The sequence below is a fragment of the Pituophis catenifer genome, unplaced genomic scaffold (assembly GCF_029215685.1).
Source record: "Pituophis catenifer annectens isolate HBS135680 unplaced genomic scaffold, rPitCat1.0.hap2 SCAF_3, whole genome shotgun sequence".
Classification (NCBI taxonomy): Eukaryota; Metazoa; Chordata; class Lepidosauria; order Squamata; family Colubridae; genus Pituophis; species Pituophis catenifer.
This window is the reverse complement of record NW_027256883.1, coordinates 155,636,535-155,648,872: the sequence shown is the minus strand read 5'-3', so window position 1 is coordinate 155,648,872 and position 12,338 is coordinate 155,636,535. Positions and strand designations below refer to the sequence as shown.

The window sequence follows — 12,338 nt, the reverse complement described above, 5'->3', positions numbered from 1 at the left end:
TGAGAAGCTGGGTAAATACCGTACACAGCTAGTATCTATTGCTGGGAAAAAGTTGTACCCTAAAAACATTTTCATATTGAATGGAATAAATTGTTATATACAGAAATTTACCATAGGACTGTGTTAATTTATGAAAATATTGGTACTATACCTGGAGGAACAGTTTGTATTAAGTGAACCACTGATGTATCAGCTAGAAAAAGGGGCAAAATATAATCAGAAGTCATTTTGATCACAAAGTTTTTAAAAAAAACAATTAGTTTATCTCTAACTTTGTACAATTTATTGCATTTGTTATTATGAGCATCTACTAGTTTCTCGAAAAGAGAGAGAGAGATTGAAGGAGGGAGGGAGAGGGGTAGGGAGAGAGAGAGAGAAAGAGAGAGGGAGAGAGGGAGGGCTCAAGCATTTTGGTCAGTAGGTAAATGTATACCACATTCTAAATAAAAATATAATAGCTTTTCTCATCACTACTCAGTAAGAACATGGAGCTAATTTCTCAGTTTAGCTGGTTTTAATACATAAATCTGACATATTTCAGGTGGTAGGTAAGTGTTTTTGCTTTCAATTTTTTTTCAGCTCAAATCAGGTCTAATAATTTCTTTACTTTGACTGTAGTTTTGCATACTACTGTTTGAAAACTTAGTGGAACTTACTTCTGAGGAAGTAGGATGCAGAGCTAAGTATTTAATTAATACACCTGTACCCAATATTTCAGTCATAATGATACTCAAGGCAAACTACATGGTATCTGTAGAAAGTTTTCTATCTAGACTCAGACCTATTTTCTATACCCTTTGCTGAAAAACAAACTGATGACGATCTTAACAATCAAAAATAATGAACCTGAATATGCTATAATTGTCTTAAATCCTATCATTCTCTTTTTAATCATCCTTTTGTTATTTACAAATACTGAGGAAATGGAAAGGGGCCTCTGACAAACCTCTAAAATCATGAAAGCTTCAGTTATTTAAAAGTAGATGATGTTCCTAGAAAATATACCAAATAGTTCTACTGGTATATATGATCAACTAAAAACATTAATGAGATGTTCCAATGAAATCATTTTTCTTATTTTTAATAGTTTAATTTAAATTTCCATTATTTCAGAGAAAATTTCTAGTGCATTTCATACTACACCTGAACATCTTCTGAAATTTCCAATTGATTTTTGATGTTGTATACTATAAAATAATTTGTATATGAAATAAAAAGTAATCAAAAAACAAAAATCCAAAAACCTACTTTCAAAAAGTTCAACAAGATCTCCTGGGTCAACTACATCAGTATATACCTAAAATGAAAGTTTTAGAAAATGAAATGGAACAATTCTGCTAAAACAATTCTGAGGACATTTAACAAATATGACCACTATAATAATTTAGAGTAGTAAGTTCTTTAAGAGAATAAAACAGTTAAACAACATCAACAATTTCTCACTGCAACAGAATCTTTTTTCTAAGAAGCAGCTACTTTCTCTGTTGGTGTTTGTTTTTGACTCTTAAATTAAAGTTGAGTTGTCTCTGTTTTGGTATTGTCTTTGACTCTTAAATTAAAATTTGACATAAATAATAGGTGCAAGTCTCTTACTTTCAACCTGGAAAAACATACCTGCCTTGTTAGAAAGTGAGCAATTATTTTCTTTCGTTCTAGTAAAGGATGGAACATCACTTACATTTATTCTGTCAGAGAGTTAAAATTCATTCAATATATATCTACTCAGAAGTAAGTCTGCTAAGTTTAAGAACATGTATTTCCAGGCCAGTATAACCAACTGGGAATTAGTCCCAATAAACTGAGTAGGACTTGTTCAGTGGGGACAAGTTTAAGATTCCATAATTAAGGTTTGACCTTAATTATGAACCCAGTATGAACCCAAAAAGCAAGGCTGGAAGGTCTGTTAAGATCATGATGCAGTTATGTCAAGATTTGCAATTCTGTGCTGTGCTGAAAAAGTGAAGGAATACTTTATTTACAAATGTCATAATTAGCTACCATCACAAAATGAAGCCTGCTGAATCAATTAATACCCTAACATAGGAGGGATTACACAAGTCTGGAGAAAATACAAGTTTCATAGAACAGATTTTTAAATAACTGTTACTTTAAAATGCACAATTTAAATCCAAACACAAACAATCCCATGTCAAATAGTTTCCCTATGGTTTCTGATATTGATGCTATCCATTTATATGCAATAGCCACATCTACACAGATTTACCCTGTTGGTGGAAAATTTTATTCAGACAAAAATATATATTGCAATATAAGGAACAACAAATAAATCAAGACTGCCAGAAAAATATTATTTAGTAAACATTAAGCATAATGCACAGAGTGTCTATAAAGCCATATCTGTAAAGATTAGTATATGTATCTTCACAAACATTTCCTTTTTTTAGAAGTTCTTTCCAATAGTTCACATACTATAGTTCATTCATGCCATTCAGGGACTAAACTGTTCTATTAACCAAGTGACTGTAGAAATGAATTGTTATTTCTACAAACAGAATATATGTAGTCAATAACTACATTCCTGAAGAATTCATACTTTATTTCTTTTATAAACAATACCCTCAGCTATTAAAAAAAACAAAAATACCTTTAAAATAAAAAATACAGTCAAACCTATAATATATAAATGTTAATACTTACATAAGCATTAATTCAAAAATAAAGTAAGCTGAAAATGAAATATTACAGAAATATGTATATGAATATGGCAAACAAAGTGCTTGGATATGAATTATATCTTAAACGTTAGCCATGATATTGTAAGTACCTACTTTTTCAAACATTAATTTCTCATCAAATATCAGGGGAAATATTGCACGAACACATGAAGTTTTCTTATGCTGCCCAAAAATACATGCACTGACATAGACATCTTCTCTGGATTTCAATGTAACACCTGGGCATGTTATCTGAAAGAGCAATTATTCATAATAATTATGACTAATGAACATTAACTATGTAACACTTAAACCCCATAGTCCACTTCATGAAATGCACAGTAAACTTGATGAGCGTGGTTAGAAAAACAACAGTGATGATAATGCAAATATCCCAGGTACCTATAAACTGACACTGTGATAAACCCATGTAATTACAATCCATGTTACAGAAAATATAACTGAACTTTTAAATAAATTGCAATGAAATGGTTTTAAGCAGTATATGCATCATCCTTTGAGCATTCCTTGGTCAAGAATAGCTATTTTAAAATCAAAGGCAAAAGTTGGGGGAATCTGAAATTTTCTTCCACTATTTGTAGAATACTGCTATTTCTGATGTGTTCATTTATTCCTTTTTGCTAAAAACTTTTCTGGTTTATTACTTCTTTGAAATGAATGTATATATTTTAATAGAAGGTGAGTGAATGAATAAATGTTTGCCGATATGGGTAACATTGGCAACCTGTAATAATAATTTCAAGCGTAAATGTGGGAAATCAGTATCTGGACATCTTGTACAAGCTACTAGCTGTATATAAAACCCTGAACCCACTTCCCAAAAAGCACAGTCCCGCTTCCACTCACATTGGTTAAATGACAACTTAAGTGTTACACCATGACACCAGCTCTGTGATATCAGAATGTCATTATGGTGAATCCAAGTATGCAATGAGAAAAACTTGTATCACAATGCAGAACACAGCTCTCAGCATTTTGATGAAAGTTGTGGATCTTGTGGATGACTAAATCCAGCCACATTTGGAGCCTGGTCCTTTGTACTCTATTAAATTTGGTGTGACCCTCAAGTTATGCAACATTCCTTTATTTCTTGAATAAACCAATCCACTACATCAAACCAAACAAACCATATTATGCCTTACTTACCCATTTATACTGGGATAAACCATGGGTGGTTCCCCACTTTTGCAAAATAAGTCATTGTTTTCTGTAATCACATCTATGCTTGGAATGGTTCCCACTTGAAGCTATATTAACCCTCTCCTGGTAGTCTTCCGGAAGTGCTGAAGATAGTGTATTTGGGAATTAAACAGGGATTATCAACCAAAGATTATTATTTAGGTTTACTGTTTCTTGTTCTGCTTGAAATTGAGCTATTTTAATATGTCATCTCGTGTTACCATGAATGTTCCAATTTCTGATTTACTGGAACATGTTGTGGATTTACCATTCTATGTCTTGACAGTTATGGAGATAAGCAGATGTGATAAACAAAAAACTAGAAAGATAAAGACCACAATTTGAGAACCAATTTCTCTAATATTTGTAGATATTTTATGTATCAGTTTAGCTTTGCTAAGTTGCTGGAGGGGTGGATAGTTCTCCTTTTTTATACAATATATAAAACTTACCAAAAAGAAAGTAAGTATTCCTACTTTATAAAACAAGAGAGAAACCAGGCATAGTACCAATTTCTGAACAGCAATGGTTTTAGTCACTGAAGTTAGTATGCATTAATTTTATAATTTAAATATAAACCACTAGGACAGTGATTCTCAAAGGGTGGTCTGAGGAGGTCCCTCAAGACTCTGCAGGGGTCCAGGAAATCAAAATTAGTTATCAGCATATGTTTAAAAAGAATACAATATTAAAATCCCCTCAATCAATCATGAAAAGGAGTAGTAACAGCTAATTTTAATTTTTAATACACAAAATATTGATAAATATAACCCATATAAACAAAGCTCCTTTGGGGTCCTCAGCATTTTTAAAAGGGAAAGGATCCTGAGAAGAAAAATGTTAAGAAACACTGCATTAGGAGAATAAGATTTCTAAGCCATTACTGGGCAACATAAAAGAACAACAATCAAATCAAAAATCAAAATTAAAATAAAGCAATGAATATTTTTTAAAAATTGCAGGAAAATATTTACTCCATCTGGAATGCTTTGATGAGGAAATGCTGCTTTTTCAGTGTTTTATTTTGTACATTTGAATTGCAGCAATACTTGAGATTTAATCTATAAGATACACTTGTAGAATTCAATGGCTTTGAAATTTACACTCAAATGTTCATGCTTGGTTTTTTTTTTCCTCTGCCTTCAAGGCACTGTTGACTCCTGACAATTGCCTGAATTAGTCCCTGTACTTTTCTTGCCAAGATTTCAGAAGGGCTGAGAGTGACAGGCCCAAGGCAGTACTCTGTCTCCCCAGTACTCACAGTCTCCCTAGTTTCCAGTTTGGTGCCTTAACCACACCAAATTGGCTGTCTTGGTCTTTCTATGCAGTCTTAATTGTAGATGATTTCATAAAAAATAGTTTAGGAAGAAAATTTTTCATCTTTTATATGTGTGCTGGTATCTCATCAAGTAATAGCATCTGACTATGTCTGTGCATGGAAGCTAAACAAGACAGGTTTGGTTACAATCTGAACTGAAACAGGAAATCTAAAATCTATAGGCTAGACTGAGAAATTGGGGGGGAAATTCCTAGTCAAAGAGAACAGCACTACTTCTCTATTACGCCAAGAAAACCACATGAATAGTATCCATGCAGTCAATAGAAGCTCAGCTATTCAATAGACCTTACTCTCCCTGTAGCCCCCACATATGGATACATTTAAAAAACAAATATTTCTGCTTTGGAAAGTGATACTGTAATACATTCAGCATTTACTATGAATAGAATAGACTTTTTTATTGGCCAAGTGTGATTGGACACACAAGGAATTTGTCTTGGTGCATATGCTCTCAGTGTACATAAAAGATACATGAATCTGATTTGATATAGCGAAGGCAAAGACGGTCACAGCCTACTAAACTGAATGGTGATGCATTTTATGTGATGATTGTGTGTGTGTATGTGTACCTGTATGTATACATGTATGTATGTATATACTGGAATGTATGTATATTGAAGCCCATAAAAGAGAAAAGAAATGCTGGCTTTCAAATATAGAAATGAAAATTGCTGAGCACATTGTAAGCCGCCCTGAGTCTCTGGAGAAGGGCGGCATATAAATCAAATTAAAAAAAAAATACTTGAAAAGGCACTCAATTTAACCAACTGAAATTCTACGAAAAGATGTAGAGCACACACACACAAAAAGAACAAGCTTGTACTTTAAGACTGTAACTGGCCAGAAACGAGAGAGAGAGATGCCCGGATGTAGTCTAACCGTTAGCTCACCCCTGAGGAAAGAAGAATGGGGGGAAAGAGCCAATTTTCTAAATGGACACAGAGACTAACAGAAGCGTCAGATCTTGGCGGTAAAAACCCAGATGTTCACTGAATGCTTTAATGGTGGTCCTGATTTTTTTTTTTTTTTTTTTTTTTTGCAGAGACTCTATTACGGCAACCAGGAGAATCATGAAGTTAAAAGAGCGTCGTTCGCTCTGTGGAAGAATCATCGGTTACTTAGTAAATGCCGGGGAGAGAGGGAATTAAAAAACAAGGCGGAAAGAAAGCGCTCCCAGAGGCTGCTTCCTCCACCGGCCTTTAAAAAAAAATCAAAGCGCTGCTTCTTCTCAACAAGAAAGGCAAACTTCCAGGCTTCCCCACCTACATCGCTTCGATCAGGAATCCGCCGTTAGTTTTATTAGCCGAGTTCTCTCCTTTCTCGACTCCCCCCCCTCCCGAAAGCCCCGCCCACCAGGCCCGTCGCCCGTAGAGATCAAAAGCGCCCCTGTAAAGCGGAGGGCCCTTCGAGGCGCCTTTAGGCGCTTCCGTCCAGCCACACACACACACACACACACACACACCCCTCCTTCCCCCCAGGGCTTCCTCACCGTGCGGATATGCAGCTCCAGAACGCAAACGAAACCCTTGCAGGGCGCCATAAGGCCGCCTCGTCTGTCAGCCGCCAGATGAGAAGAGCAGGCTGAAGAGGGAATGAGGGGCGGACGGGCGGGACCCTCCTATTCCGGCCCTTCATAGGACGCGTTGCTTGGCTAGGCCCGGAACGCGCCAGACAGACTCCGTTGCCATAGCGCCGGAACGCTAATGGGGGCCCCTGAGAGTGGTAGGAGCGAGAAGGCGTGGCTAACCGTATCCACGGCGGGTTTGGAGGGCCGAGAAAGCCGAAGAGGGCCAAGTGTCGTCACTTCCGGTTCCAATGGCAGGCGGTATCGCCTCCTACCTAGGGCCATTGATCGGATAAGGATGGGAGACGTTTCATGGTTTGAATGGTTTTTAATTTTGGCAGGCGAGGAAGGAAAAGAAGACTCTTCCCCATTATGATAGGCTGGTTGGAGTATTTGAAAGTATAATTCTGAAAGTGTCCAGATTTATATAAAAGAAGATAGCCAAATTACCCCCTCCTAAAATATGTAGGCTTTTTTTTTATGGTTTGGATTGTTTAGTCATCAGCCTTCTAATTGGCTAATTAATAGAGAAATCAGTGGAAAAGTTTTAAATGACAATTGATACGACGGATGCCTTTTTAAAAGAGTTAAGTGAAAGAATACTGTGGTTCATACAAAATAGAGTTAAGTGTTGTCAGAAGAGACTCATTAACACTTCCTAGCTTTATCTTTTAATTAGCAGACCATAAATGTCCTCAAAGATAAACACAGTTTGCTTTCATTAGAAAATAAACTCTGCAGAATATAGTTGAACTAAACTAAGTAATCAGAATCTTGTTTATGCCAAGGTAGCAATGCCAGTTGGAAACCTTATCTTAATTCAGGTGAAATGTACTTAACGTGCAGGGGAAATGTAATTAAACATTAAATTGAAGCCTCAATGCATACAACATTGGGATCACATAATTTCTCCCCCTCCCTCCCCCCAGAGTATTATAGTAGGCCAGGGGTACTGACCAAAAACGTTGATATCAAGAAATAGAACTAGAGCTTACAACAGTCTTAAAAAGCAGACTAGATCACTGTTTTTGGCTCAGTGACATGATTTGTTTCATTTATAGTTTTGCATGGTCATAATAGCAATTTAATCAACATTGCTTGGGTAAATTGTACATTGCCCATTGTCTCCTTCCTGCTACCACCCCTCTGCTATCCAATATGCAGTTAGAAAATTAACTTCCTCATGGAAACATCTTCCTGTGTTAAAAAGAGGGAATATTAAGGCTTTCTTTTCATTATGGTGTTCAACAAACAGTTTTTGAATTTTGTTAGCTCTTTGTTAGGTGCTTTTGGGAGAGCTAATAAGTGAAGTCAGCATGACACATAGAAAACCCTTTAAGCCTCTGGGCCTAAAAGCCCATGTGAGTTGTGGTAGAGTTGGAAGTAGGACTTAATTGGATGAGGTGCCTGATCTGGTGTATATAACCAGCACTTAGGTAGGACTTGTAGAAGGGGTCTTGAAGTTGTACCTGCTCAACTTGAAATTTGGTATCAGCTAGAGTTCAGTGGAGGGAATGATGAGAGCAATCAACCAGTGGAATAGTTTGCCTTCAGAAGTGGGGTTTCTATCACTGGAGCCTTTCAAAAAGAGACTGGACCAGTCTGAAATGATATAGGATCTCCTGCTTGAGCAAGGGTTTGATGTCCAAAGTCCTTTCCAACTCTGTTATTCTATGTTCACTTTCACAAGATTTTCACAGATCATTGAGCACTCTCAAGAGTGGATAGATATCTAGATATCTGTCATACCTAAAATATCTGTACCTAGATATTTTAACTTGCCACCACACTGTTGTATCCAGGCAGCTTGGGAGTTGGCCATGGATCTGTACAAGCTATCAAAGGCCTGATGTATATCAGTGGTCACACTTAAATCTGGTTCAAGATAACTTTGAGCTTGATCTGAACTTCTACAGACATTATGAAGAATATTCTAGCTTTTTGTTAGATAAAGTTGTTCAAATCCACTCAGAAATGTATTCTAATTGGGCTATTCCATTGGAGATACCTGGGTTAAAGTTGTGTGGGGTGACTACAGTTTGTATGTTACTCCTGATGAAGTGGACAGGGTCTTACAAACTGAGAGCTCAGCCAACTGATTATTAGATCCATATCCTTGCAGTGTTATTAAAGCAGCCCCCAAGAGGTGAAGTGTGATGAGCTCCAAGCAGAATAGTCAGCTTCCCTGAGGGAGGTGGTGATTTCTCTGGCTTTAAAAAAGGTAGTGATGGACCTCCTTGGAAGGCCATCACCAGACTCAATAATTCTGGATAAATTGGCTTCCAGATATAATTCAAGTTGCTGATTGAACCTATAAAATCTTCATGTCACAGAGCCTGGTCCTTTTTTTAGGGACTGCCTATTTTAGGGACTGTATATAAAATTACAGGTAGGCAGAGTTATCCATGCTTCATGTTCCTTCTATTAAACAATGTCATGTAGCAGAACTTGGGAACTGCCTTTTCTGTCATAGTCTCTGCCATCTGGAATGGCAAACCCTGATTTGTCATTCCAGGTGGCAAATTCTGCCAACCCTGGAATGCCATTCCTGCCAACCCTGGAATGGCAAACCCCCCCCCCCCCGATTTGTATAGCTCCCACTCTGATGGTGCCCAGAAAAACACTGCAAACCTGGTTATTCTTCCAAACCTTGGGCTAATTGGATGTTGAGCCCTTGCATGTTTTTTTGTTTGCTCTTGTCTTTTGTCCAGATGCCTATGATCTTCATTCCTTTAATCTTGTTTTTTGCTTTTAAATTTATATGCCACCTAGAGTCTGGTGCAGTCGGTGGCTTCTAAATTGTGAAATGAAATGAAATTTCATGTTTGTATCTGTATGTTGATAAGAATTCTTTCAGTCCCCAAACAGCTGTTAGAACTTTCACCACCTGCCCATACATTCCTTTGTCTGATACTGTTTGCATAAGCTTTGTCGGATATTGTTGCATAATAATTGGCTGCGGTGGCTGCTGGAACTGTTCAAATAGGATACCTCATGGGAATATGATAGTATTGTACTCATCAAATACCTGGAGATCCTGTGCAAGAAAGGTAAGACCTAGTCCTTATTTTACAGAATGTTATCATGTAATAACACATTTAAATTACATGGAGATATATTCCAATTGAATTTTAAGAAAAACTTACAAGGGAAGGATAGACTTTCCTTCCATGAACGTGTTCAAAGAGAAACTGGATCTATCTAATAAAATATCTAATATATGTTTTATAATATCTGTTTTCCCATTTTCCTTCCTGTAACTTCAATCCAATGTGCCATCTCCTGAATTCTGAAATGTAAGAAAAGAAGTATGGGCTTTACTATGACAACATTTCAGGAATGTGAATAATTCTAATGCACCCTCCCTCAAGTCTTCTCAATACTAAATCTTCATAGCATGTTTGACACATTGTGTCTTGTTCCTGGTAGTTTCTGATGTCTTTTTCTTATTCTAACTGCTCTGAATCCTTAAAATAGGTGTGTCAAGTTTCATTGAGGTCCGCATCAGGGTTGTGTTTGACCTTGGGGGGGGGCAGTTGCGGTGTGGCCAGGGTGGGCGTGGCCAGCTCGACATCACTCATGTTGGGAGCGCCTGTGGTGGCCCAAGTGCTCTGCCAGCAAAAACGGGCTCCGGAGCTCCATTTTCAGCTGCCACAGCCTCCTGCAACCCTCTGCCAGCGAAAACGGAGCTCAGGAGGGCTGCACGCGGTCCTCCTCAGCTCTTTTTTCGCTGGCAGAAGCATCACGGACCGGTCCTTCACTGTCTCCAGGGTGGCCCCGCAGGCCAGATCTAAGTACCCCGCGGGCCAGATCTGTACCCCGGGCCTTGAGTTTGACACCCCTGCCTTAAAGTATGATGTCTGGTATATTTATAGTATTCAAACAATGGTCTGAACAATGCAAATTAAAATGGACTGATTATGTCATGTGATTTGAAGGCATACTGTACTTTTGTGGATGCAGCCTGAAATCACATATGTCTTTTTACAACCACATCACACTTCAGGTAGTCCTTGATTTATGACCACAATTGAGCCCGAAATTTCTGTGGCTAAGGGAGACCATTGTTAAGTGAGTTTTGCCCTATTTTACAACATTTCTTGCCATAGTTCTTAAATGAATCACTGCAGTGGTTAAGATAGTAACACGTCGTAAAGGGAATCTGTCTTCCCCATTGACTTTACTTGTCCAAAAGTCGCAATAGGTAATCACAGAATGCTGGGACACTTCAATCATAATAAATATGAACCATTTGCAAGCTTCTAAATTTTGATCACATGACCAAACAATAACAGTTGTAACTGTGAAAAAATGGTCATAAGTCAGTTTTTTCAGTGCCATTGTAACTTCAAATGGTCACTAAAAGAAAGATTGTAAGTTGAGGACTACCTATATTGTAACGAGTCCTATATAGTCTACGATAAAGTACTATTCTCAAATCTATTTTCAAAGCACAATTATTAAGTCAGGTCTTCAGTATTAATTGTATCATATTACGTGATGCTTGTTTAAGTACTATACTGATAGCTCACTATATCCAGTGTTATGACATATTTTTAAAAATGTGAATATCCATTTTAATTAGACACCAAGAAGTAACATTATTTCAATTTGTTAAGCTGCATCTTTATTATTTGTATTTTGCTGTGCTTCTGTCTATCTCCTAATGCCTTCCAATGATAGACAATTTGTCTTATGTGGAATGGCATTTCATCTGTTTATCCCTGATTGATTGATTAATTAATTACCAGATTAATAGTACATTTCACAGTAACCAAATTACAGTTTGTAAAATGTGTTTAGTCAAGAGAAGAAGCCAAAAATTTCAAAATGTAACAATCCAAGAAACAGGCAGAATGTAATTTACAAAAAGATTATAATTGCACGTAGAAGGAGCAAAATGAATCAAATTATCAAAGTATAATGAAATGATAGATCAGATTAGAGACTACCTGTGGATTTTGGAAAGAATTACAAATATTTTTATAAAAATATTTATAAAAGTAAACATATAAAGTAAAATCTGCTCTTGCCTTAGGTAAGAAATGATCCTGAGAAATGATCTATGGTAGTCTTCATTTTAAGCAAGGCCAAGCTACCATGACTTCTGACAATACAATTGATTGACATGGTAAACTATCAGTACCATAAGCAGAACAAAGGAATGAATATATGTTGTTTAAATAATCAAATGTTCTGGAATATGTTAATGAAAAGTACTGTTTCCAAGCCATTGTTATTCATTTACATGATTGCTTTATCCGGTACATAGTAATATTGGAAAGAGGGTGAAGAAAAGAATGCATTCGGTATTTTGTTTATCCCTTATATAGAGGCTTTTAAAACTTGTTTGAAAATACATGTGGAGCAGAAAATAAAAGCTAGCAAATGATTGATTATGATATGACATTTGTAATATTAATATGGTTACTCATAAGGGAGACTTATATGTTAAAATATAGGTAGTCCTTGACTTACAACAGTTCATTTAGAGACTGTTTGAAATTACGACAACACTGAAAAAAGTGACTTATGATCATTTTTCACACATATGACCATG

General features: G+C 36.6%; 1 protein-coding gene across 2 annotated transcripts in view; it reads right to left on the bottom strand.

The window, feature by feature from the left end:
• The window catches only part of SPATA6 (spermatogenesis associated 6), a 34,280-nt gene extending 27,320 nt beyond the window's left edge, over nt 1-6,960 (bottom strand). The window contains exons 1-5 of one of the 2 annotated variants that reach the window (XM_070939562.1): nt 6,704-6,960; nt 3,843-3,979; nt 2,790-2,927; nt 1,249-1,297; nt 152-193 (exon numbers count right to left, since the gene is read on the bottom strand). In XM_070939562.1, the coding sequence (XP_070795663.1) occupies nt 152-193; nt 1,249-1,297; nt 2,790-2,801 (103 nt within the window). In that variant the 5' untranslated portion in view covers nt 2,802-2,927; nt 3,843-3,979; nt 6,704-6,960. The remainder of the gene's footprint in view (nt 1-151; nt 194-1,248; nt 1,298-2,789; nt 2,928-3,842; nt 3,980-6,703) is intronic. The other variant, XM_070939561.1, reaches the window with a different exon arrangement.
• Nucleotides 6,961-12,338: the final 5,378 nt, after the last annotated feature.